The 27,599-nt window shown below is 40.5% G+C and overlaps 1 protein-coding gene across 6 annotated transcripts in view; it reads right to left on the reverse strand.

Moving 5' to 3' along the window:
- Window positions 1–27,599, reverse strand: part of ssh (Protein phosphatase Slingshot) — a 72,587-nt gene that overhangs the window by 28,559 nt on the left and 16,429 nt on the right. For 3 of the 6 annotated variants that reach the window (XM_033338115.2, XM_033338116.2, XM_033338114.2), the window contains one exon: window positions 18,312–18,471. In XM_033338115.2, the coding sequence (XP_033194006.1) occupies window positions 18,312–18,471 (160 nt within the window). Of the gene's footprint in view, window positions 1–18,311; window positions 18,472–18,569; window positions 18,714–18,841; window positions 19,173–20,097; window positions 20,501–27,599 lie in introns of those variants that run through there. The other 3 variants (XM_076621714.1, XM_076621713.1, XM_033338117.2) reach the window with 3 other exon arrangements.

Consider the following 27,599-nt stretch of genomic DNA (forward strand, 5'->3'; position numbering starts at 1 on the left):
AGGAGGCGTTGAAATCTTTTTTCACTTCATAAAACGCATCAGTAAGTGTTCATGAATGGTAAAGTGCATGCATCGCGAACATAATACTGATTTGTCGGTCGATGTTAGCTCTGCGCATCCACTATAATCATTTCTATTTAAAAAATTATATCAAATTTACAGTCGACTTACAAACGATATTTCAATTTTTAGAATTTCGTTTCCTACGGCTCTCCTTTTCTTCATCTTTTTTTTTTTAAATAACACGCAGTCTAGGTTACATAACGCGTAAGACCTTTTGGGTCAGTCCATTAATTCGTTCTAATTAAACTAAACGAAGCGACGAAACGTAAAGAATCTCCGGGTACGGTACAACAACCAACAATCCGTAGCACTCTTTTTCTCATGAGCGTATAAATTTCTCGCTCTACGAGCGTTACAGTAATTTGTTTTTATTTCTCCTTCGAACAAGTTCAGCTTGCAATTCGCCGATACGACAGGTGTGTTTACGGTGATAAAATAAAATATTTCGTTCCTATAGTTACCGTAACCGTAACCGAATGTCTCGATTCTATCGCGAAGCTAGTAAATTCAGAATTTTAAATATAAATATTGATAAATATTGATAAATATTGATCGTACGTCGACAGTTTCGCTCGATACTAGGCCCACAAACTTTTTTTGCTTTATTCTATCATTTTTATTTTACCACGCTTCGACCAACATTTTCATAATAATTAGACATACAAGATCAGAGATATACCACGCATAGATAGCAATTTTTAGCAAAAAGAAAGGGAATTATAATCGCCAAATTTGCAATGCAGTTGATTCGGCTTGCTATTTGAAAGAAAACAATACGAGATAGGATCCTGTCGTGTAACAATATAGAATGAACGGTATCGTTGAAAAATTCGACGTTCGATCGCTGTGCAGGTTGCATCTAGAAGTATGGAAAAAGTAAAGTCACTTTCGAGCGAAGCCGAGACAGGTAAGAAACCAGCGCAGCGTCAGGAAATTACGGTAAGAACATCCTGGTAGGATGTTTTGCTTTTTCGTTTTCCTTTTGTTATTCGAGTTACTACGAACCGTAACTGCTTCTGAGAAGCCACGAAACAGTCACTTTTCCTAGTCTTTACGAAGTTTAATAGTCTACATTCCATTATATTATTTCACAACTACAACAAAAGTTATAATTATCATACACCATAAAACAAACTAGATAAAATAAATAGAAACAAAGGAAGTAAAGATTTACGATTCAACGCAATTTACCTGTGTAAATTTGAGAAATGTCTTTTTTCACGAAATTGAGCTTAAAGTGCCGAGAACGTAGGTATACTCCTATTCCTGGTGAAACTACAACGATTAACTGCTTGAAATATCTAATATCTAATATCTAATTATGCAGATAGCCTGGTATATGTATTTTGTTGCATTGTTATATCGTTATATTGCACGAAACGCTATTCTACAAGCGGCAGAAAATAATTAAAATAAAACAACCCGACCGATGTTGTTTCTTTATAACAATGTCCAGCAAACTGTATCCGATAAGCATCTAACCGGATGATTTTGCACGAGAAAGCGAGCAAAGCATAAAAATAAACAAATTGCTCGTTATCGGTGAAATTTTCAAGGAAATATAACTGGCGATACGAAGCTGTTGACTGTACATTTTGTGTGGTGGCGCGTTCAATTGCTGGGACATTGCACTTCCGGGCCCAGTAATTATCCACACTTAACCCTGTTAAACGGTTAATTAGGCAGGCCGCGTCTCCTTATGGGACAACATCAGCAGCCATGCCTATTTCCTTCCGCCATGCGTTTAGCTGCCAAAGTTTTGTAACGCGTGTTTAGCGAATAAAATCGCTCGATAAAGGTAATTAACCACCGAGTCTGACTCGACGTTGTCTTTCGTTCCAGCCGCTACACGGCTATCACGGCATCCGGAAATTAACATCGAACGACGATCATACGAGAGTTCGAGTCTAGAAACGTTATCTCGAATTAGATACTCCCGGTTTCATCCGCTATGTTTTTATCCAGTCGAACGGATTAATCCGCGGAGAAGTTTGTTTCCTTTTCTTCGAATCGTATATAGAAAAATATAAAAAAAACAATAGAGACAAATCAGCTGTACAATTTTGCATAATTTCGTAAATTATCAAGTTACAGATCCGAAACTACAAGTACACACAGTTTTCCGCTATACAATTTCTCCGCCATGTATTTGACAGAGATCGTGTGGCGACAAGGTGGCATCCAAATGCAGGTAACGCATTCTCGGTGGAAAATATTTTACCGAAGGCGATGGAACGGTACGTTGGCGCCGGAAGAGGTAATGGCCGAGTGTTTCGCAAACACGCACGAGCCCTTTTGTCGCGCGTACCTGAGAGCAAGATATGGAAAAAGGCCAGAACGCGTTCGAGTGGCTGGCAAACGCGACCTTGGATAACTCGTCCCGCGTTCATCTCAACTCGCCCTCTTCAAGGACGTACGCGTGACGAAGAACCGAAGATATTCAGTAGGCAGGAGACGCGAGCAGTGGCCGGCACGCAGCGTGCTTTCGAGTGTCGTCTGAGAGCTCGGCAGAAACGTCTGGAGATGTTATCGTCCTCGTATAACTGCAACTCGTGCTCTGCCCGTATCAAACTCTCCCTCTCGATGTCCGACTGCGCGTCTCTCGCTTTCGACGCTGACCAGCTTTGACGCGACCATCGTCTCTTCCTACTCGCTGCTATACCTTTTCCTTTTTTACGTTCGGGGTCTCGCCAGTTATTACAGTCAAATGACTGCAACTTGCTATGATTCTTAATAAAAACCAGCGAGATATCGTCGTTGCAGCGTTTAAACCAAACAAAACGTCTAATCGTTGAGCAGCTTCGATCGTTTTATCGGGACATTGTTGGCCGATGAACCGTAACAGTCCGTACGAGCGAGTCTCTCGCAATCTCACATCTAGTATCGCAACGTAGACGCGCGTTGTATCCGCTCGGTCTGAGAAAATGCGTTTCAGCTCGTACAGGATAGCAAACTGGGTCGTTGTACCTATGTCATACGATTACGCGCGTGACGAGAAGAAACGCAATCGTGTAACTAGTTCGAGATATCGGTCGCGAAAAGAAACACGAGCCAATGCCCAAAGAGCACGCAAATCGCCACCGAAGCTGATTTCTGCAAAATCGATTCCGAGAATACAACGATCTTCGTTTGGCTAGATAACGGTAGTCGATAAATTACCGAATATACCGGTTGATACCACTGGTTCACAAATTTCGGTTACACTATATTTTTTTTACACACTTCGTTGCATGTACACACGTGTACGTTTGATCGTTTGAAATTTCTTCGCGCAATTTTATTTTTTAATTTAAACAAAGAATAATTGATAAATATCATTCTAGATCGCAAAAATGCTGCGCTAAATACATAGTAGGAACAATTGTAGGAACACCCTGTATAAAAGAAATAGCGTTGTCTAGGATCTGTAATTGAAATATCGTACGCCTTGCTACTAAACGCAATTTCACTTTCAATTTCAAGCGCGTCAAGGATTTTGTGCGACGACTCGAGCAATCCCACCACGCCGTACCTGCCGCTATCTGTGTCTCGCGATCGAAAGAAGGATCTGTTCGAGCTCGAGATGATTCGATTCGACGAAGCCACGAGGATCCCACGAGGATCCCACGAGGATCCCACGAGAAGGAATCGCGAAAGGCCACCGTGAAAGTGTTTCGCGATCGACGATTCCTGTGCTTCGTGAGCGTGCCGCGTCGCCGCGGTGCAGCTGCAGCGTCGTGAAACGAAAGCGAATCGTTGAGAGACGTCGCGTCGTTTCGGATCATCGAACGGGACCCCGCAGCCAGAAGTCAGGACTAAAAGGTTCCCGATCCATTGCTTCCCCTCACCGCAGTCGCTCCTTTTTCCCTTTCTATTCGCGATCGATGATAAATTCACACGGTCGCTTCGTTCCATTCTGCGAACGAGTCTTACCATCACCCCACGCTATACACAACTAACTCTCTTTCTCCTTCTCTCGTTGTGTGAGCGAAATAATACATCGAGAAATGGCCGTACGAGCGAACGAGCTGATACAGTACCGGCCAAAAGCTTGAAAGCGCTCCATGTCTCTGATCTCGTTCGTACGATGATGAGCAATCTCGTACATATTCGGTATCTATTATTCTATTATTTTCATCTTCATCGTACAATAAATCATGGTCGATACCTTCGACGCTAGACACTCGCATATTCCTCTTTAAGAGATGTATACGCTATAGCGTCGATATCGTGTCGCAAACAACGTTATTGCTTGATACGGTACAGGTGGACGTGGCTCCGGTAAACGGTTCGGTAAACAGCTCGCGTTGTTAAGAGGCCGGTAGAAATAATTGGTCGGAAAAGCCACGAGGTTCTCGCGAAAGCTAGCACCAGCTTTTGGGAAACGAAGATCGCGGTCGGACGGTGGGTGGCAACATGAGAAATCAGTTTTGTCATAAGTCACCAACGATCGCGATGATGCGCTGGGCATGCTCGTCCGTTGATCGTTTCGAGACTTGGCTCGCAGGTGTGCTAACGCCATTGTATGTACCGAGAGCGATCCCTGTTATAACATCGTCGCGGTGAAAGGGTTAGACGTGCCAAAGACAGTGCGTTGTGCTAAAACGTATGACAAAATACATATATTCTTCTATAGAAACGTAGTAATTTAGTTTGCTATACTAGCGATACTAGCGATACTAGCGATATTACAAGCACAACGACGAATACATCGAGTAATATGGAGAATAATGTAACCACTGAAAATGGACGTGTCGAATTAATACGTAGCTATAACGGGTAATGAACGCTAGATGGCTCATCCACGATGACGCATACTTTACACATGACCTTAAGATAGCGCTACTTTTAATCATCATCCTACGGTTTGTTTTATCGGGAAACAAAATAAGCTGAAGCATATTCTATCCGTAAATCTCGCGCAGGCGGGAAGAACACAGGCCAGGAAATATCAAGAGTCTAAACTCATTCACGCGAAATAACTCAAGCCAAAATGCGTATCTACGTCCAATACGAGCAACGAAACAATTTCTTACCCTCTGTTAGTGGGTAGGAAACGTATGCTGACTGGGTCAAAAGGAGGCTCCATTTGGTCGAAGCAAGAAACTGTGACCGATTCGAACACGAGCTCCGAAAGTCAGTGAACTTTCTCAGGACGATCCAATTACTTGCGACCCGAGAACGAAGTATTCGCGAGTATTGGCTCACCGCAGACATCCGTCGGTTTTCGATCGGAGAACAAGAGTAATCGATGCACGCTTCGATCACAAATTTACGCATTCATAATATAGCGACGTTGACTTTGTATCGTTGGATCGTATCGTACTATTCAGCGCCGTTCGCTTACAAGTGTCCGACGATCGTCAGATCAAGTTTAAATTATTTGTTAACAAATGTAGTAATAATATATTTAATTATCTACCATATATATTTGTAATTCTGCGATTAAAATACAGCATTTTAAAAACCTCTGAAAATCCCTAGTCGTCGATAGAAAGAAGAAAAATGAGAACGGCCAAGAGTGGTACATTCGAGATCTATTGTTATGCTGGTGTGTGTGTGTGTGTGTGTGCGCGGGCGCGCGCGCGCGCCCGCGCATGATAAAAGGTGTAGCGAGTTAACTCGTGCCGAACCAGTTTCACGGGTGCAAAACGTCGTGTCGGCCCTTTCGAAAGTGGAGCAAGTTTATCGGATGTCGTGATGGCAGGTTAGCCGTAGCTGTTCTGCGTCACGTTGTCTTTTAACCCAATGTCGCCGTGCTTAATTACGGTTAATTCGTTTTCCACTGGACGACAGGAGGTCTATCCCAACGACGTCTTAATGTTCATTACTATGGTTATTTTCTAAAAAGAAAACAAAAAAACACTCTCTCTCTAGCGATGAAAGTGACTTACTTTTTATTATTTGGCACACGCTTTCTACGACATAACCTTTGAAAACAAGTTAAATTATAATTTTAATTCCATGTTCGATCGTACTTGAAACTATCGATCACATATTATCTCTTGAAATATTCATATCGGTAAGACATTTATGAAGAGTTCGAACAAAACGTATCGATCTTTTTTCCAAAGTGCTCGTGAAATATTTAAAGTTTTCTGGCCAAATTCGAAGCTACTTAAAATATACTTGGTCTAATGAGTAATTTCTTGGTCGGAAGAGGGCCGTGACAGACGAGGTGATTTCTTGCACACCACAACTTTGTCCACATCTTGTACGACCAAGAGACATCGAGGTCAACGGATCGGACGCGTCTTTCTCGTCCATAACGTCGCGTCGACTCGGTTACGACAATATCTCTGTACTCTCTGTTAACCTCGATAGAAAGTCGTCGGCCAGAGAATCGTACGTAAAAAGGACAAACTTTCTGGAAAAATCACTCCATTTACTCAATTACATGTTTTCTGGTATTATTTACGAGCTTGTCCCACTTTTCCACCGTATTTGCTAACACCGTTCTTCGTCAAACGATTTACGTTGAACTCATGGCTATTAAACGTTTCTCGTTTCTTTCTCCCCCACTCTTTTTCATTTAATTTCGTGCTGCTATGCTTCAAACCAATAATAATATTTGGCGAAGATATAAGGATAGAGGTACAGAGATAATAAGCATTTAACCAGAATCTTTAGATTTCTTTCGTCCGTTTCTTTCATCTTAATCTTAATTTAATTAATCTTAATTTTCTAGTATAAAATGAATTGTTTCAACGGTCTGATTGCCAATAGTATCCTATTTTCCAGTCACTTTGTTTTTCCTATCCTATTACGGATTTTTTCATCACGATATTCTCGAGAGGCACGATATTTATTACTGTCAGAGATTTCACTTCTGCGAGATCGATACCTTTTTCACGTTTTGCGTTATGCAATAGGTATTTCGCGTCGATGCTCGTCACGTAACGAAAATAGCGAATACATTACGTGAAAATGATGAAAAATGGTTCTGTCGTCGATCAAATTTCTTTCATTTAGCTTGCGGGATTTGTGAATGCTCCGTTTTAAAATTATATATTTTATATTGTAAAACTAAATTTAGGAAAACAACAGCTCGATGGTTATTCGTCGTCTCTCGTTTCAAAAAAAAAGTTTAGATCGGATGACCGATATAATTCGTTAGAAATGGTAATGACACTAAGTTTAATTCTCCTCAAAATCCATTTTAGATTTCATCATTTTACTACAAATCACGAAAGATTCTACTTTAACGTTTATCGCAAAACTGCAATTCCTAATACATAACAATCGTAATAAATATTCGTACTACATATATAACATCTAAACCGTGTTAAACTAAATTGTATGGTATTTGAAAACTCGGAGTAATATATTATCGCTCGTAAAGTTCAAAGTAACGTAACTAATAAAATGCTAAACTTTCTTCTCCTATTGTATAAACGTGATGATTGTTACGTACTTTTATATATCAATATTCTTTGAAAATAATTCCTGGCTGAACTTAAAAAAAAAAGAAAAAAAGAACTAGGTTCCATTTTAACTGGTATACGATGCTTCGTACATGACTCACAATTTTTTGCTCTGCTCTCTCATTGCGGAAGAAAAAGTTGTTTCGTTACTTACGTAATTACGATGCATTTTACTTGTGTCAGTGATATCGTTTCCTACTCTCTTCCTCGTTTGATTCGACTTTTATAATGTTCGGTCGTATAACGTGAGTATAACAATTCGTTAAACATTAAATTAAATTTATTTATTTCTTTATAAGCGATATCCTGAAATCGAAGCATTTAACGATAGATAAAACTTCTATACTTGTGTATAGGAAGATAACCTTGTCTGTAAATATAGGTAACATAAATTCGTGAGCGTAGTGATCTGATATTCATAGTCAGTAAGTATACGTGAAAATTAAGACTTAAGTCTGTTGCTGATCGCAGTTTATTTCAAACGCCTCGTGTCTACATCTTGTAAGCGAAAAGTTAAACTATCGCTCTTTCTGTTCGTTAGAGATTTCGTTATTAGGCTAGTGACACGATTAGCGCTTAATCCGTCAAAAATTAGGCGATTTATCACGAAGGAGTTTGTCGGACACGTCCTGCAGAGAATTTGCCGAATCTAGCATCCATTAGAGATACGACTATGGGCACGCGGATAAAAGCATTCTAGAAAAAGACGGAAGAATGCTTTTCTTATCATTATTATTACTTACCGTTATGTAATCCTTTAGTATACAATTCGGTTACAAGTCGATCGTTGCTGACAATGTTCTTTCATATGCGTAATATCTGAAGGAAGATCGCGAACAGAAAAAGTCTATACATAAAAGAGTGGAGCGCAGTGGCGATCTGGTGCATCAGGAAGTTACAGCGAAGCAAACCATTTTCTCGAAGCTATATAAGCAAAGCTGTTGCCGTGTTTCATTGACCTCCGATTACGCGTATGATTTTCTTGATTATGAGAAAAATCAGGTTCATTGTATCGTAGCTATGAAAGCGTATTTGACGATAAATAGCGTTTCCCAGGCTGCTCGTCAAACGAGTAACGGTATTGTGTAACGACTTGCACGTGAGTCGACTGGTAAACGCAAATCATGGTCCGACACGACGGATTAGTTATTCTAAAATTCGTGCACAGTCCGAAAAATACCAAACCATTAGCGTAACAAAAAAGATTAATCGTATAAGCGACAACGAGAATCGGAAGATACGTTTAACAGCTGGAATATATCGTATTACGTATCCCAAGGTTTTGAAATTGAATAACTTTCAAATTTCATTATCGTGAAATTCTAATATAAATCGAGAATCCTATCGTCGTGTTTATTTAACTTTTATCGACAGAATAGATTTTGATTTTCGTAATTACGACACCTGTTCGGTTGATATTTTAGAAAATTTCGAAGAGAAAATGGCGCGTTCCTCGGTAGGTGTTAATTACGCGAAAAGAGAATGTTCGGAATTTCGATAGAACCTATCGTTCAAGTTAAGACTTCCGATTAAGCTTCTTCGCTTCATCCAAGAATTGACTAGATTTCCAACAGCAGATTAATTTTGAAAATCATCGTTATATATTTAATTTTCATCCTAACAAAATGTTACGAAAAACCATCAGAAATATTACCACGCTGAAACAATATCACAAATTTTCTCGTGCTAGTATATATTATTTTAAAGAAAATAAAACAACGACCGAACCAAACGCGATACATATCCGGTGAAAAGGAAACAAACAGACACGGATAAGTGTTATTTCACCGCTAACTGAACGCGCAACCCGTTCTAAAGTAGACTTCTATCTCGAGCTTTACGTACACACACGTAAACTCGACGGGCTACGACTCGACTAACGAGTTTTTATCAAGCTAATAAGCAGATCGGTGAAACGAACGCCAGTTCTGTGAGATGCGGTCCAGACTGTCCGAGAATGTTCGTTCCAGTTGCACAGGTGTCCTCCGAGATTCTGCGCTGCGTAAAAACCCGAGTAATTATAAGTCGACGAGATACGAGCAGCGTTGCTCGACGACAACGAATGCACCTACTGGTACGTGGCTTCCATCGGTCAGAGTTTTAATATTTCATCTTAGTTGTGTTGCAACTTTTCGATCAAAGTCGTTCTTTCAATTTTGGACTTTGCGCCGTTGAACGCTTCCTGGATGCCTAGAGAAAAGTGGATCGTTAAAACTGACTAACGATTGAAAGAACGAGAATAGATAGAGGATTTTAGCGAAATTTTAAAAGGGATGTACCGCCCATTAGTCGGATACGGTGGAATATTATTTACAACTTTGAATAAATTATTCAAGCTCCTGTATTATCTTCGTTCAATCAAAAATACGATAAAATAATGTACAAATAATAGAATTAATCAACGATAAGGTTTTCATTTGAAATTAGTTTTTAATTAGCTAACAGACACGTTGATACTTTACGAATCAACATATTTATTATCGACACCTTATCTCACATCTGCTCATAAATTACTTTCTACGATTTACCAATATATTTCTATAGCCATAAAACCATTATCAACCCCGAAAGCTCTGTACTCTTTTGCGATTACCGAAGAAAAATAAGGCTTTCGTCGAAATCGCTGCGTGGATCACCGATTACGCAACGAGACCGTATTTTTTCTCACGTTAGGCAAGCGCGATTATATCAAGAGCACCGCGTGCACATTTTGACACGGCTCGGTTGCAAAACCGTGGCTTTTGTCAGCGAATGGAATCGCTCAAGTCCGCGGACCAGTTGCTTCGTCGCGAACCGTGACGAACGGGTCTGCGATACCATCGTTTATTTATGTAATCGCGCCGTTCGCGAATTTTCTTCCCTGCTTCGAACCTTTGTCATCGTCGCTAACCAACGACCTCCCGCCTTCGCGCAACAAGTTTTTGTTGCGGAAATCCTTTTAAATCGGTTTCCATACGGTGAAATATATCGAACGTATTGTACAAAAGATCTTAAACGACATTCGCGAATCACTCCACGTTTCATCTTTGTTCTGCCTTTCAATGTTTCTCGACAAAGTGTACAAATCTCGTTAACGATACCAAAGTACCATAATTTAAAACCTAGCATAGCATCGATTTCACGCGTTTCGCGCTCGTATACATTCTTCTCTGGAAACTTATCTTCTCTGGAAACAATGCGAAAACGAGAAACCACCACCAAAAAGTACCGTAAATCTTGAAAGTGGTCGGAAACACGGGTCTTATCATCGCGTCCAAGTGGGTACTCGCAGGATCGGCCGGACAGGCCAATTACACCTGCGTTTGCAAATTCACGGCATCCTGTTGGAGCGAAGGTGAACAGGTACCAAAGACACTGAGACCAACAGCTTGTGCGTATATCGTGGCCCGAATGCGTGCGTTCACTTCACGGGACATACCCGGACGTACAGATCGGAAAAACTACTTAAAAGTCACGGTATCGCGTAATAGGCGGACTGGGCTTAATGGCCATTGGCTGGTGTCCAGGCGAAAAGATTCGAAGAAATTCGTTTCACGGGATTTATGTCGGAATAAAACGGCCAACGGTATTGAGACAGACTACCGTATTTTACCGACCGATTTTACGTCACTGATTTCCTGGGCAAGCTATTATTCATTCGGTAGCTACTTTTCGTAGGAACGCGAAAAGAAAAATCGTGTATAAATCTAGAAAATAAAAAAGAAGATTCAAGCTTTTTATTAGACCGATCAAAGGCGCTCTCCAAACGTTATGCTATCGTCAATGATCAATCGCATTAAAGAAGAAAGAAATTAAAGAAGAGATTTGCTACGAATCAGGTATATTCTATATTAAGAAACTGTATAATAAGTATATCGCGAATAGTCAGAATATTCGTACGACAATCTTACGTAAATTTAAATTTGGCAAAAGTGGCAGGAAAGTAGACTTTTTTAAACGATCCTTTGTCCCATCTATGAGATATTTTTGATGCGTGCGAACGAGTGGACTGCGTTATGCGTTAGGCAATCTCGACGCATCTGACAGTGAAGGAAGGGCGAGAAAAGAGAATTTTCACGAGACCAGTGCCTTGAAATTGAACAGGGCGCGGCAAGAAGAATCGAACGAGAAGCAAAAAGAAGCAAGAAAGGTGGTGGCCAGAAGCCGGTCGTAAAACCCGTTTTAGCAGAGCTCGAGTGGCGAGATAGCCCAGTTTTGTTCAGAGAGTGTTCGAACATTGAAATTAGACTCGTTGACTTCCGACGAGATGCTTCATCGTGAATAGAAAATCTGTTTGACGAAAGAATATAGAATACGTTTAAAAGGAATACGTTTCCCATCGGTCAAATAAATAAAAGTATCGTGAATCGCGTTTTTATAGCTGATTAGCTATATGGTGATTTTCATCATAACGTAACGTAAATATAAATTATACGATTTGTTCTGATTTTCCGATAACGTTCGATAGATGTTCCTTTAACGGTTCGAAGTAGAATTTTATCGATATTTACTCGTGTCGTTTAATTTTATTTCGTACATTTTATGCCACGTCTACCATTCGAGAGAATTCCTTTTACAGCTCTCCTATGAAAGACTGCCATAATTTCGAATTAAATATTACATTTTCAAAAACATAGATGATTACGGATTTTCCACTGATGGACAAAAATCCGGAAAATTGGCTTGCTTTCTAACTGCCGCATTATACATATAATCTTCCTCGGTTCCTATCAACTCCCTATGGTAACTTGGCTTTTGAGACACGACGCGAAACGACGCGACACGACGCGACGTCCAATTTCGTTCAACTCTGTCGCGGTACATGGCTGATACAGTAGCAAAGAACAAGTTCGGCCGGATCTAAAACACGCTTCTGCGGCTATAAATCGTTCTCCCGTTCAGTGGACGGAACTATCGCGATAAATTATCGTCGCCCACGCGACACTGCTTTTCCGCGATTTCGTAAGGTCAGCGTTACCGATAAAACCACGTTGACGTCGATATTCCGGACGATCATCTCAGCTCCAGACGAACGCTCCGACGTTGCGTAGGTTCGATCAATTTATCCTGCCACTACTACGTCCACTAATGTTACGCGATAAGTATCACACGAGCACTGTTTGGTCCGTGACTGCCACGTGGTTTATCACCGCGACTATCAAACTCGACGAAACGACTCGTTTCAGTTTATTTTTCCTTCTCCCCTCCCCACCTTTTTTTAAATTACTATCGACACTTACAAGCTTTTGGTAAAATTAACGTTAACTTTCGATCGATGTTGGCTTATCAAGATTGAAATATGATTACACGTAGATACCTGTCGGAGATGTAGAGAATTTTGGGGAGATTCCCAATACTTTGGTCTAAACTGTTCGTTATAGCTGTTCATTATAGTATTATAACAGTGGGCTTGGGGTCGTGGTGACACAACTGGTCACCGAACGTAGCCACGGTCACGGGATGAACGTTTTACTTAACAGTAGAAGTACCAATATCGAGGGACACACGCCGTATTAACGAACAAGTCCCGGGGCAGGAGCAACGACGGCTCTACGCGAGTCGGCCTAGTAACGGCGTCTGGAACTTTGTCGATAACCCCGATCAATACGCAATTGACAAGTGTGATCGTGTCAGTCTTTTATTCTTATGATCACCTTGGAGAGTTTACACACAACGTCTGGTCAGTCAGTCTGAAAGATACCGTACGTCACAGCTAACGTCACTTTGAGTTACAAAACATATCCAATTGTACAAAGAGTTATCCCGTTGACCGTGGATTCGTTTGAACCTAAGAACATTGTCTTCGCTTTAAGAGTGTCTAACAATCATGTTTAATTGTTAGCCCCTGTTAAATCAACACTTGTATATACCATTGTAAATGTAAACCTCTTTGAACAACTACAATGGCTTGTCCTAATGAAGAAACGCAACGCGCCCCTAAAACCAGCGCAAATCCGACAAACCCGACATACCTGTACAACTTTAATCTCTGTCTATTGTTACGTCCGGTGGCTCTTTACATAAATAAGAAACCATCCCACGTTCGAGGCATTCACTAGCTAGCTGTGCAAATATAATTAATCGGACCGCAATAATCCTAAGGAACTGTCATAAAACTAAGCACATGTATTTTACATAATTAAATGTTATAAAATACATTCAAGTCGAGACGTTCCTTATGGTTATTGCTCAGTCAGGTAAGAAATCAGGAAAGGTCGGCTTTTTCCCATGTTCAACGGTCATTTCCACCCGCAAGCGACCGATGGTGGGGCGACCGACCTCCAACAATAGTTTTTCTCTGCGACAGCATCGTCACCGAACTTGACTGGTTTGTCAGCCTTAGAGTCAACATCTCTCGACCACTTTTTCATCCGTTGACCAGTCAATGTCTTGACTGGTTTTTCGTTCCTTGATCAGTCATCGGTATTAACTCACTATTTATACGCCTCTGAGAATAGGTCTGTACGCAAGTTGCCTAACTATTTATATGTACAAAGTTGTTAGAATAAAGTATATATTATAACCTGTTACCTCAGTGTTACGATCAGTCAACCACCTCCATTATCCTAAACGAAATAGGAGATCGACCAATTCGTGGCGTGGATCGTCGAATAGTAACGAGAATTTACGACTCTCGTTGACGCGATCCACCGCAAACGCGTCTCTCCGCGAACGGTCCAACATCTACCCGTATCCCGTACGAATGCATATTTATAATTCTCTTTTTATATCATTGCCTTGTAAAAAACAAAGTATACTATAAATGATATCAAATCGATCAATCACGACATAGGGAACATTATTGTCTGATCGGGAAAAAATTCCTTGTCAAAAGTCAAACGCAACGTTCATGAAATCGACATCGTACGTCAAATGACACAAGCATTGTTTATCGCGAATCCCTGTGACACATTAAAATCATCGCTGACGACATTCACCGTTAACTAGACAACCTAAAGCAATCTTATCGCCATTCATCCGCGTTTAATTAATTATAGGCAACTCGTTCTGCTCGATCAAGACAACGTACTACATATTACGTTACTGCGCGGCTAACGTATATCGATGGAATATGGATAGTTTACATCATCGTGTATATTCAACTGATGTAACCGCGTTGTATTACCATTTAATTACGCTAATATAGACCAATAAAAGCACTTCATTTCTCGAAATATACAAGAGAAAATTTATACATATACGTATGTATCGTTTTCCTCGGAAACTGATACCTATTTTAGTTAGTTGATCCAATTTCACTCAACTACTACGCTATTTCCACCACGTTTATCGAAACGGATAGCCAATTTACCAATTTCACGCCGTATCTTTATCTACAAAACATACGCTGAAATCCCTGTAAGAACGAAAAACTACCTTCATTGTTTAGGAAGTTTCTTTCGCCAATAAAACGAAACACGATCGGTCGAAGCGTGCGTCACCAGGGAAAATCCCGATTCCAGCGAATAAACGAAAACCAAAAGCGTAGCACAATGCACCGGAAGTGGGCAAGCGAATAGGTTAATGGTCGGCCAGGTCACTGACACTTTCCGCATAAAAGGTTCGACTCGAGGGCAAGTTGCATGCGTGCGTTTAACTGCGAGCGTAAAAAGTAACGGGCCCTGCTGAAAAGCAGTGGACGAAACGACCTGTGGCGAATCATACGTTCCCCTTACCTCGTTGTCCTTGTAGGGACCAGTTTCTCGTCCCGCAACCGCTCGCAGAGGAATCTCGACAGCTTTAACAAGCGTGAATGCTTGTTCTGTCCAGAATTCTAATACCATATTTCGCTCGTACCCAACGCGTACATTCTGTTCCTATTGCTTGTTTCGTGACTCGTACGTCGATAACTTGGCCAGCTATAGAGAATGTCAAGATCAAATGGTCCTCGGTTCTATGCAGTTGAATGGCTACGACCGATCAGCTGATTGTCACGTGGATGTGTTTCTTCGATAGCGGTCGATCTTTTCTTTCATTAGTACTTAGCCAGACAAATAACAACTCGAAATAACGTATTATTTCAACTAATTTCCCACATTTTCGTTTCTTGTTTTTCTTTTTTTCTTTTTTCTTTTTTTTTTTTTTTTTGAAATAACATGGAACACAACCTATACAAGAGAAATTCAAAATCCTAGTTGAAACTCTGATCTATTTAGGTTAGAACTTCATTGAACATTACACTAGTCGTACGAGTAAATAATTTAATTTGCGATCGAGTACGACGATGTAAGATGATAATATACTTGCTTTAAATATTTGTAAATTAAAAATTTGAAGCAAGTAACGAAGGGACACGTTTACCGACTTTCTTGAAAAAGTAACCGAAGATATTATATTTCAATTCGTTGGATCAAAGGGATAAGCTTGAACGTAAATTACTCAATTTGTACAATTCCAAAAAGTGAAAAATTGTGCATACCTATGGAGCATCGACATTCGATATTTCAGATTTCGTAAAATATTTGAATTTCAACATCATTTAGCGGCTAACACCATCTTGTCAGTAACGATCGAACCGTTTCTTATTTCAATTTCATTCCGTAGGAGCATCGTGGACCATCGTTACGCAGATCGAAGGTTATTATTGAAACACAGCAGACGATCCGCAGAAGACGCTATTCTGCTCCTTGTCGGCGATGTAACAAGTTTGAACTGGGTCGAGGTTCGTCGAAGCTTATTTTTCTAGAGGCCAGTTTGCATCCCTGCCGGAGTAGACCCGTGTCAAGGACGACGTGAAATTCGCGTTTCTGCACTCGATACAAGCCTTTTCGTTTCTTTTTTTTTTTTTTCGCATTGTGCTATCGTATTAAAAATACGTGATCTCGTCTGGACAAAGGGAATACGAACCATGCTCGATCATTTCTTTTAGCTTTTATTTAGAATTCAAGACAGTTTAAACGGTGAAATCGAATTTTTCTTAAAGTGATTACAAAGAGATTGGAGGGGGCGGGGGGAGGAGTTAAAAGAATCGAATGAAATAGAATCTCCAATCTAATTCGACGTATGATCAGACATAGGGTCAACGGCATTGAGAGTTGTCGCTCTAATTCAAAAAGTACTGTCACCGTCGCATCCAACACGCGACACACGCGTGACGACCTGGAATCTTCCACGTGGGATCGGTACGAGTCGCTGGTGTCGTTGGAACTATCGCGAAGTGGGCTAAAGGCGACCCACATGCGCGGGTCGTCGGCGAACGCGACACATTGAGGTCGCGGCCGATGAGAAACGACCGCTTCCGCTCGGCAAACGACTCGAGACGTGTTTGTCGTTTCAAAAGACTTACGCGACCAGTTTCTTATCATCGAGTCAGACTTCCTCGAGCGCGCGCTTCGCGAACTGATATCGGCGTTAAAGTCCGTTTCGTCGATCTTTGGTGGCGAATGCTTGTGTACGTTCAATACGCAAAATGTCACCTTTCTCATCCCACGCTTCCTTGCTTTAATTCATATAATTAAGGACGAAAGAAAAAAGATATCGACACTTCGTTGCCGTAAAAGTGAAAATTTGCATATTCGTGGTTTTCGCGTAAAAGGGGCGAAATGGTTACTTATATCGTTTACATTGCTTCCAATTCCGATGAACGTACGTTTATTCGTATTCCAAAACTAACATAAACCGAAATCGTGTAACGATCAACATCGGTCGGTCTTTAACTTTCCAATCGCACCGAGGCAGCTACGTTTTTCCGAAACAACAGTGACCACTTCTCATTCCGAACGTAGAAAGCTACGCGTTGGTCAGAGATTTCGCAACCACCGATCGCTGGTTTGCTCTCGTTAGGATTGCCTGACGTCACGGTGCTATTACCTGTCGGTTGTTCACACAGGTTCTGGACTTTCTGCAGTGGCAACGTAAACGACATAGCGAAGCATGATAATTTTAGACGAGACGCTCGTTTCCAATTTCTCCGATGGAAAATGCGTTCAAAGATACTCGACCATTAGCTCGTCTTTGACGAGAGAAATGCTTTTTGTATATCTTAAGCAAAAATAGATAAATAATTGGAAAGAAAGCAAGGTGATGAGAAATTTCGGAAAAATAATATCGAAATTACCGGAATTTTATGCATTTTTTGCTAGATCTAACGAAAAAGAAACTTTTGCAAAGATGCCTATATAAAATACTCAAAATAGAGTGTATTCGTTATAATAATATTTGGTAGATGAAACAAATTTCTAGATGTAGTAATCTAGATGTAGTAGTAGATCTAGATGAAGTAAATTCCCTTTCTTCAGGTATATCCATAAAGATGTAGGAATGCGTACAAATGCGCAGTCTAGTCATTAAATTGGAGATAAATGTCAATCGTGAAAATATCTTGCGCCTGTTGACAAGAAACATGGTTGAAACCGCGCGCCAGAACATCTAAACAAACCTCTGCCGTCAATTTCAAGATCCCGGAATTGGCAGACAATTCGCGGTCTCGAGATATCGATTGCAACGCACGTTTCAAATAAAATAGATTCTATCCTTGAGCTTTTGTCCGCGTAAAATGTCATGGCCGGTGCTCGATCGATCGTATGCACATAATCGATGCATGCAAGCCCGTTTTTATCTTTGTTTTTACCTTGTAGCGATTTTTTCATCGTACCGTTGCAAGGAGAATGCCAAAGAATTTCCAATAATGTTTCGAGCAAAAGATACGCGAAACAACTTTCAACGTTACATAAACCGCTGCAGACGAACTATATACGTGTACGCTTGTTCGCGTAATCTACGTTTACGAATCGTAAGTGTTCGAACGAACGTCACAACCAGATGTATATGCTTTATTCTTAGTAAACTAAGAAACCATCTTTCGCTGTAAAGAAAACTTTCTTCGCAACTAGACACGGTTGTATCTTCTAAGATCTCGTAACTCACCATTTTGAGGGTTTCCTCCGGTCTGAGCAGATAAAACATAGATTGCAGGTGCTGTTGAATGTCGCATCCTGCTGCGGAAACCTTTCTCGAAGGTCTGGCCCTTTCGTTCGGAGGTAAAACCAAGGCCGCGCCCTTGCCCGCGAAGTAACATTCGCTCAGGCTGCAACAAAAACAAGGAAAAGTCTATTAACATAGAGTGGAAAGTGTATGGGCGACGTCTGTGCGACGTAAATGTTTAAGATTTAAAGGACAACTCACGTATTCTAACGTGTTTCGATGCCAATTATTCAAGATATACCGCTTTAATTTGTCTTGGCACTGCAGTTAATTAAAAAGAATTACGCTACGAATTTACGCTCTTTTTACGCCTAAAAGCTTTCACCTTTCTTCTTTTACTTCTTTCTATAATCACAATATCGTTTAAAAGGAACAGAATTCCAATGTTTACTTTTTACGATACATATATATATTAGCTACGTATAAAATGATAAATAGAAAAACTAATTTTAACAGTAAAATGCGAGATTTACCGAGTCAGTGAGAGCGTTTTTACTCGCTGATTTTTGACAATTATTTGCCGAAATAATGCTTGATAACGGGACCAGGTTGAAAAATATTTCTGGTAAAAAAATCAGGGAAAGCGTTAAAGTTAACCGGTGCTCGAACGTCTGCCAAATCTGTCGCGGAGAGCTACACTCTCGTGGTAAGGAGCATCGTGCGCTCGGCAGACGCACATGGTGTTTCACGCACCGAACTGTAATACGTAGTAGGTAGTAGATAGTAAGTAGTAAGTAGTAAGTAGTAAGTAGTAAGTAGTAAACAGTAAGTAGGAAGTACACGTGTAAGCTTCCGGTAGCGCACGCGCGTTTACGCTCGTGCCATACAATGGGAAGAGTTTCTCTTTCACGAGGGGTAGCGATTACACGCGTGTAAGTAACCGTAGAAAAGAGAAACCTGAGAATCTATCTTCGGCAATGCGCTCTTCCACGATCTTCGTTATCGAGAGCTGTGACGATTACTTTCACACGATAAGGGACCAGCTGCCGTGACGGTAAGCAATTAGCGACGGCGGCCTTATTAGCAAAACTGGAGCGACTTGATTTCTCTGTAGTGATTTTCGCGCCCCTGATCCTCCCACTCCTGCCACCGCACCGCACCGCACCGCGAATTCCCACTTTTCTCCGCTTTCCCCCACTCCACACCACACCACTTCTCGATTATTAACCCTCCACGAGATTTTCACGGAACTGAGATTTATCTCGGTGTGAACGTCGAGATCGTGCACCACGCCGGATTTCTAGGTGGAACGTGATAGATGAGAATTTCATGGAAACGACACAGAACGAAACGGACGACGACGAGAAACCATAATTTACTTCGCGAACGTTAGATTTTTTGAACAGTCATTAACGAACATGGTCTTTTTGGTTCAAGTGTGGGCAACGTTGGCAACGTTGGCAACGTTGGCAACGAGCCTGTCAGAGGAAGATTTATCGCGCGGAATGCGCAACTAATTTTGAAATCAATTATTTTTATGAATCATCCAACCTCGTCTCTCGAACGGACTGATCGATGCCCCGGGAGGAAAAAGTTACAAGTCGCTTTAACGTTTTAGACTTTCACGGTCATTTGCTTTTCTTATACTTAACATTTTCAGAAACAAGAGAAGAAAATACCCGCAACGTAGTCGATTGTGAAAAGCAATAGCAGCGTTTTCTTAATAATCCGATATTATAGTCGATACAGATCAGCTACAAAGCGAACGCGAAGAAATGCATTTTCGTACCCGTTTACGCAAATGCTTGTTGGTAGCCCTGCCTTTTCTTTCGCAGGGGTGTCCTTTCCCGACTTCTCCGTATTGGTGCGCTCTCGAACAACTTTCACGAACGATAGTCAATAGCGCAATAGCCGCCTCGATGAACTATAGAAACATCACCACCGATCGAAATTCACCAGTTCCAAGGGGAACGAATATACCTCAACTTTTCGCAAACGACCAACTATACGTCGAAAAATCTATTAAAAATGTTAATATTATCAAACGATTTCTATTCATAAATATAACAATAATTCCTTTTTAACAAATCGAAAGAAAAGGTAGACGATTAATTTGATAGTCGAACACGCCAACTGCGAAACGCTTTTTCAGTGTGAAAACGCGAACGGAATGGAACTCGGACGCGCGATTAGGGCGAAGAACGATGAGATACTAAAATCATCTCGAGATTCGAACTAGAAACTGCGACGCGTGGGCGCGTCTTCGCCAAGCAGACTTTTGCAGCTCGTATTATTAGCCTCCGAGGAGATTGCACGCCGCTTGTCGCGCGTTTTCGCGCTCGCAAAACCAAAGAATTCATGGAAAAGCAGAATCTTTTCTCGTTCCGAATTGTTCCTCGACCAATCTCATCTTCTATATAGCTTCTTTATAAAACGCTATCAAAACGAATGCATCTTATTCCTCTCTTATGATCCATAACACGTTCCTTGGAAACGTTTGTAAGAAGCATATAGCCAGGAGGCAATCGAATTGAAATTGGCTAAAGAGAATGTTCGACTCGTAACAGACATCGCCTATCGAATCGAATTATTCGAAGCTCGTTAAAACAAGCATTCCAACAAAATCTACGCGTAAATTACGTGTATAACGTGTTCCTACGTTAGAAAAATCTACAAGTTCGTAACACATGTACAGTTTATTTCCGTTGCATAGTACGATATTTTTGCACCTTTGCTGACGCTCAAAATATCGAGTGAAACGATATGTGTGTGTGTGTGTGTGTGTGTGTATATATATATATATATATATATATATACACACACACAACTACCACCGTGACTGGATATCGCTGAAGCTCGATAACTTTGCGTGAACTCGCGACACCCTGTTCAAGTCTAACTATTAATGCGATTTGAAAGCTCTCTACTTTTGCGCAGAACTTGAGGAATATCGAGAAATATCGCAAAACATAGCACAACGAATTATGTATCGAGCATTTCATGTTCGAAATTTACCAACATGGAAAAAATTATATCAAGCTCCGTTGAAGCATTGGTACGATATCTGCGTTAAAACTTTCTCTCCATTTGTCTGGCCTTTGTTTCATTTGCATGCAACATTGTTGGCAGAAATAAATGTTCCAGAGAAAGTACCACTTCGTGTATATATCAACGATATGTATTGATCCGTGAGACGTTGAATTAAAAGTTTCAACAAGATTTCAAAACGGACAATACTTATTAATTGATACTTTTAACCGTTAAACGTGTTACAAGAGCATTCGACGATATAACACGAGTATAACGACGAAATAACACATTCTTCGACTTTATCCAGTCTATCCTACGCCTTGACAGATATGTAGATACAAATGGAGGCAACAGCGATGATGTCATTTGACACGAGTAGCACGACTTTAGGTCGAGCGAAACGTCTCGACAACGCGCCGGTGAATGTGCATCCGAGATCGCATCTGCAATTGTCATCGGTGTGCGACGGGGACCTTTCGAGCAAAATGCAATTCGCATAACCCCGTTAAAGTGTGTCACGTACCGGTACACGTCGCTCAAACATCGGCAAGCCTGATTTTACGCTTGGTTACCGCCATATGAGAGCCTTTCGATGACTCCCCGTTCTCAAAGATTCGTCCAATTGATCTTTTCCCGCGTGTTACATCGATTAAACGAATTACAATTTCCAGTCCCTGGATCTAGCTTCTTTTCCATTGGATCGAACAACAAGTTCATTCACGCCGATATTTCTACATCGTTTCGTCGTTTCTTCTCTTATCGCTACTCCAAAGTATTCTTATTGTTACTGATTGTTAATCAAATATCGTTCACCACGATAGACGAGCGTCTGCTCGTTAACGTGACAAACTATATCGTTTGTCACCTGTTAAAGCGCAAACAACACTTTAATCGCAAAAGAATTTCAAACGCAAGCACGACACTTTTCCTTTGATCGTTATAGGTATTATTATTTTGTTGTTTTCCTCTCTATGCGAGAGAAAACGAGTAAAATCATTTGTAAGAAGAGGATCGACCACGGAAACAGTTCTGTTTTCTTATCAATATACACGGCTTTTAACGGGCCACATCCACCGTGACGTGTGTGTAATCGACGCGAACTTCCGGTAAATCGGTTAACGTGCAGATCGGAAACGATAGGCCGCACCGTCGCGTCGCTATTAGAACAAGGTCATTAATGACGTTCGTCACACGTTTTTAAAACACTTGCTAACAAAGAATAGAATTTCCAGGATGAAATATCTTAATGTAAAATTTATACAGCTCGACAGGTATACCCAAGTAGAATCTATTTCTGACAGAAATACGTACACAGATGTAGCATCGTGGAAGAAAGGCCTGTGGTGGCACTCGATAGCAAATACCACCACTCGACACTAACCAGTGTCGGACGACGGCAGCGCAGTGGTTAACGCCTTAGGTTGCGAACGTGTTCGGAACCCGGGTTTGAATCCCGGCGACCGGAGTCCCATTTTTCTTCCACGATACAAAAAATGAGAAGAAACCGCGTTACAAAATGCCAGATCCACAAATAAAGAAAATTGCACCATCCAAGAAATAGGAAATAGGAGATCTGAACCAAGACTCGTTCGTCCCGATTAACTGGTTAAATCGCTTATTTCTTCCTCTCCTTTTACTTAGTCCACTTTGAACATCAAAAGAGACTAAAGAAATCTTTTCAAAACCGGTCTTGCAACAAAGTTCAATGGTTCGAGCACCTTGGATTCGCTGCATTCAACGACGCAATTATAACGAGAAAGATACAAATCGGCAACGTAATTCCGTTGGATTGCACGCAGTTTCCCGATGAACCTGACCATACTTTCCGGCCATTGAAGTTAATCAGTTCCAGTGACTCGATACGCATGCAGATGCAATTGCGTTCACGCGACTTGCTGCCCGGTAGAGATTAGAAAAATTGCCGCGGAAACACCATGTATGCTAGCACAGATTACAGAATATGGAAAGTTGCCTCGATAGTTCCGACGAAAATTAGTTATCTATCCCTGTCTTCCACGATTCCTTATTAAATAAAGAAAATTCCTTCTTCCTTACGCGGCTCGGAAGAATTTCCTATTAAATATATTGTTGCGATCATTGTATTTCTCCGAGTGAAGGCAAGCCGAGTCATTTATTTATAGATACTTATATACCGAAATTAAGAAACAAATTTTAACAAAAAGCAAAGTCGATCGATTTGTCTTCAGAGAGACTCACGGTTTAAAATTATGAACTCTGGTCGGGATCGAACAACGATCTCTGCTGCAAGTTCGAATCGGTCCGCGCGAACATCGGTGCACTTCCACGCGCATCAAGAGTCGATCGAACGATCGCTTTCACCGCGGCCGTGATCCCCGGTGACGCAACTCGACGCGATGAACGGAAAAAGCGACGTTTAACATGGAGAAAATTGCGTCCCGCGTCGAGAAGAAAGAATACGTCCAACGAACCACTGGAACTCGGCCAACTAGAGCGGAAACGATGAACACGACGACCACCGGCGAACGGACGATCGCGGCAACCTTTCAAAGCCTTTCGATTCTCCGCATCGAAATGGAGAAAAGAGCGCAGCTACCGGGAGGAAGGGGGATTGAGGGGGAACGATGCGCCAGATAATAAGGGATAATACAAACATTGGCCTGGCTGGCGATCCTGGGCCCCAGTTTCTTCCCGAGAACACGTGTTCCTCTCGTTCGATTCAACTTTAATCTCGCGCGAAACAGCTGAACAACGAACCGATTCCTTCTTTCAATCGTATAGTTGCTGCGAGAGATACAGCGGAATTGTCAAAAATCGATCATCATCGATGAACTGAAATTCATAAGTTCCGAGAATCGAAACAAATAATTTGACATACGTACGAGTAATTGAAAAAGAATTCAGATCTCGTTGAGGACTGCGCGGTAACAATTCACGATTGTTTCTTTCTTCGTAGAATATTTTCAGAAAATACGTATATTATACAACACTCTAGAGACGCGCAATTTGCTGTCGTTTACGTAATGCACAGATGTCATAAAGAAATCTGACATAATTATTAAATAATAAAAAATAACAATCTAAACACGGTTACATTCGTCAGTGTGATTGAGATTAAATCATATTAAATTAACGTTTACTATACTCGTTACTATACGATCTCGCTAATATGTCTGTTTCATCGACTATATACGCCTATACGTTTCTTCTCTTCGGGCAACAATCAGAAACAGCACGACAGACAGATGCCTCGGCATCTCTCTACCTGTTCCGATGATCCCAAGTTTAAATCGCGAACCGAAAGGAGAGGACTTTGGAAAAGGTAAAAGAGCCGAGTCGGCAGGACCTGAGCAAAAGGCTAAAGTGGTGTTGACTAAGCTTTCATTTGGAAACCTTGGAAAATTGTTACTAGATTATTCGTGTTTGTTATTGCATGTATCATTAGTGCACGTAATGGATATAATAATGGATAATAATGTGTAGAGAAGTTAGGAAATGAGCAAATAACGAACTGCGCTATTATTCTTTCCTTATAGAAAACAATAATTGTGTTGATATAGCTTATTTGCATCCTTCGAAACAAATTATGTTTCCAAACGGATAATTATGAAATATATTTGCGATTAATAATCTCGACTTGCAATATCGACGAATGTGACACAACTAATATCGATAGACGCGGTAAATGTTAATGAAAATATTTTTTCTCGATTATCATACGTAACGCGGGTTTGTTTGCATATTCAAACCGTTTCACAAAGAGAGGTATATTAATGGCATTCAAAATAAGTTCCAGTCCGGTGACATATCGACCCAGTCTGGCGCCAGCTTGTCTAACGCGAAACCAGGAAGCAATGCCATCGATGTTACAACACGTCTTACATGATATTATCCACTTTCTTTCCTTAATTACCCCCCATTTATAAACGTTATACTGTCTGTCTGTCATAATATATACCCTGTGCCGGCCAACTAAGAAAATGGTTATCGAAATTTGAATAACGATTATTATCACATCGACTGCGAAGCTTCGTGTTGTGTTCCCCGTCTCTAAGCAACACCGCATTGCTGTACGATTCGCCAGAAACGATGATCGACTGCGCGTCGAGACGATGTCGAAATTAGTGAAACTTACAAACGAATACACCTAGGATTAACTTTCGAACGCAACAAATAAACACCAGTAAGTATGACAACATTATTGCGCAAGTATCGTATTTCGACCGATGAACCAACTCTCCGCTCTCATTCGCGAATTTCAAATACATAACTGCCGCAAAATTGCTCGCGCAATTTTTACGATCGATAGCATTTTCATTTTCAAGATCCAATTTATATATCTACAATTCCAAGCTCGATACGACATGGGCGTGTTTGTAGTTTTTTTAACTTGTCAACTTTGATAATTGAAATTTAATCTCATTCCATTAACATTTATTATAGATGAATAACTTGCGTATTTTAATATTTATAAATATACAAACCTATGTATACACGATGTGAAATTTCAACAAATTATTATTGCCAAAAGATCAATTATATGGCCTTGAAAGCAAAACGCGTCGGCGACGAATCGATCGAAGATTTAAACCAACTACCGTGAGAAGTTCAAAAGTTGTACAAAAGCTAGGCAGCTTCTCGACAACTCTCCTCTGAAAAATAATTGCTTTCGAGGGTCCCCTTTCATCCGCGATGGTACAAAGCGTGCAGCTGTTGCTTCCAGTCAGCTGACACGAAATGTAACCACCTTACTGGTAAACAGGGATATTGGTACTATCAAATACCATCTACGCATTAAGTAATTTTTACATTTACCTTCACATGATATAAGAAAATTAGTTACGGAAAATTGACAAACAGACAGATAGAGGGAGAGGGAGAGAGAAAGAGAGAGAGAGAGAGAGAGATTATTATCGTATATACATTCATGCAGATTATATACATTCTATAAGATACAAATACTCATAATATATAAATACTAAACTTATTTAAATTAAGAAAATCTGCAACGGAAGATATGTAAAAGCACTGAAGAGTAACATTCGAACAAAGAATTACCTTTTGCTCTAAAATCGACTAAATGCTAATTCTGTATTAAGGTGATTTTGGGAAATAAAATTACTATATACGCGGCGTATATTACTAACATATTTCACCGGAACACAGCTCAAAAATAGATTTTATGCGCACGTGAGTCAAATTGAGAATCGTGGCAGAATGAGACTCACAGAATTACTCGAGCCAGCCTCTCCGATTTGCATGCTATTTCCGAAAATAAGATGTCCAATAAGAGGAAAATGAACGACATGTGGATTTCGACCCCTGAGCACTTCGCCTTTACGAACACAGTACGATCATTTCTGCTAACGCTAGAATCCCGGATGCGCTCGTTTTCATTTTGATAAACACTATTTCTAACCATTTAAAACTACTAGGTTTTTGTAGCTTAATATCAGTTCGCTATATGTTGGGTTTTAAAGAAAATATGTTAATTTTACAATCTTCGACAATTATGTATAGAATTATTGATTAATCTTTATATTTAGCAAATAGAATAGAAAGATGATTAAATACGATTCGACGAAACAGTAACGCATAACAAGTGAAAATAAAACTTGAAAGTAAGAACATATAGGCATCTTTTTACATGAATTAGATAGTAATAAACGTGTACACATATATGCACGAAATGACTAAACGGTAAATACACTAGTAGAGTGAAATTTTTGGGATTCCAGCGTTAAATCGTTTCGATCGTTCCTAGCTTCGAAAACTAACTTTACGTAATATCCGCAAGGTCTTTGCGCAATTTCAAATATTAGCGATCCTTTCCACAGAAATTCACAGAAATCCACAGAACGTAAGACAGATAGAATTTACTGAATTTATAACGAATTCTATTAAAAGAGAGAGAGAGAGAGAGACAGACAGACAGAGAAAGGAAGAGTCGAGTCTGTACGTAGGTACATTACACGTACAAAGTCCTAGGCAATATTTTGATTTGAGAAACAAACAAAACAAAATTTATTGGATTTCAGTTATCTCACCGTTCACGTCGACTATCCTAACACAAAGTTCATTCACGGTAAAAATTCACTATAAACATGCATTTATAAGGAAAGACTGAAACGCACAAGTGCCGTGAATCGATTATACATGGAAGAAAATGTTTATTCAAAAGCTACTGATCAACATTTACTTCCTAGTAAAGCGTACATTTCTTTTATCGTGGATTGTAAGTGAGCTGATTGTGAGATCTACTCTGTATACCTGAAAGCTCGG

This window comes from Bombus vancouverensis, chromosome 9, assembly GCF_051014615.1.
Source record: "Bombus vancouverensis nearcticus chromosome 9, iyBomVanc1_principal, whole genome shotgun sequence".
NCBI classification, from domain to species: domain Eukaryota; kingdom Metazoa; phylum Arthropoda; class Insecta; order Hymenoptera; family Apidae; genus Bombus; species Bombus vancouverensis.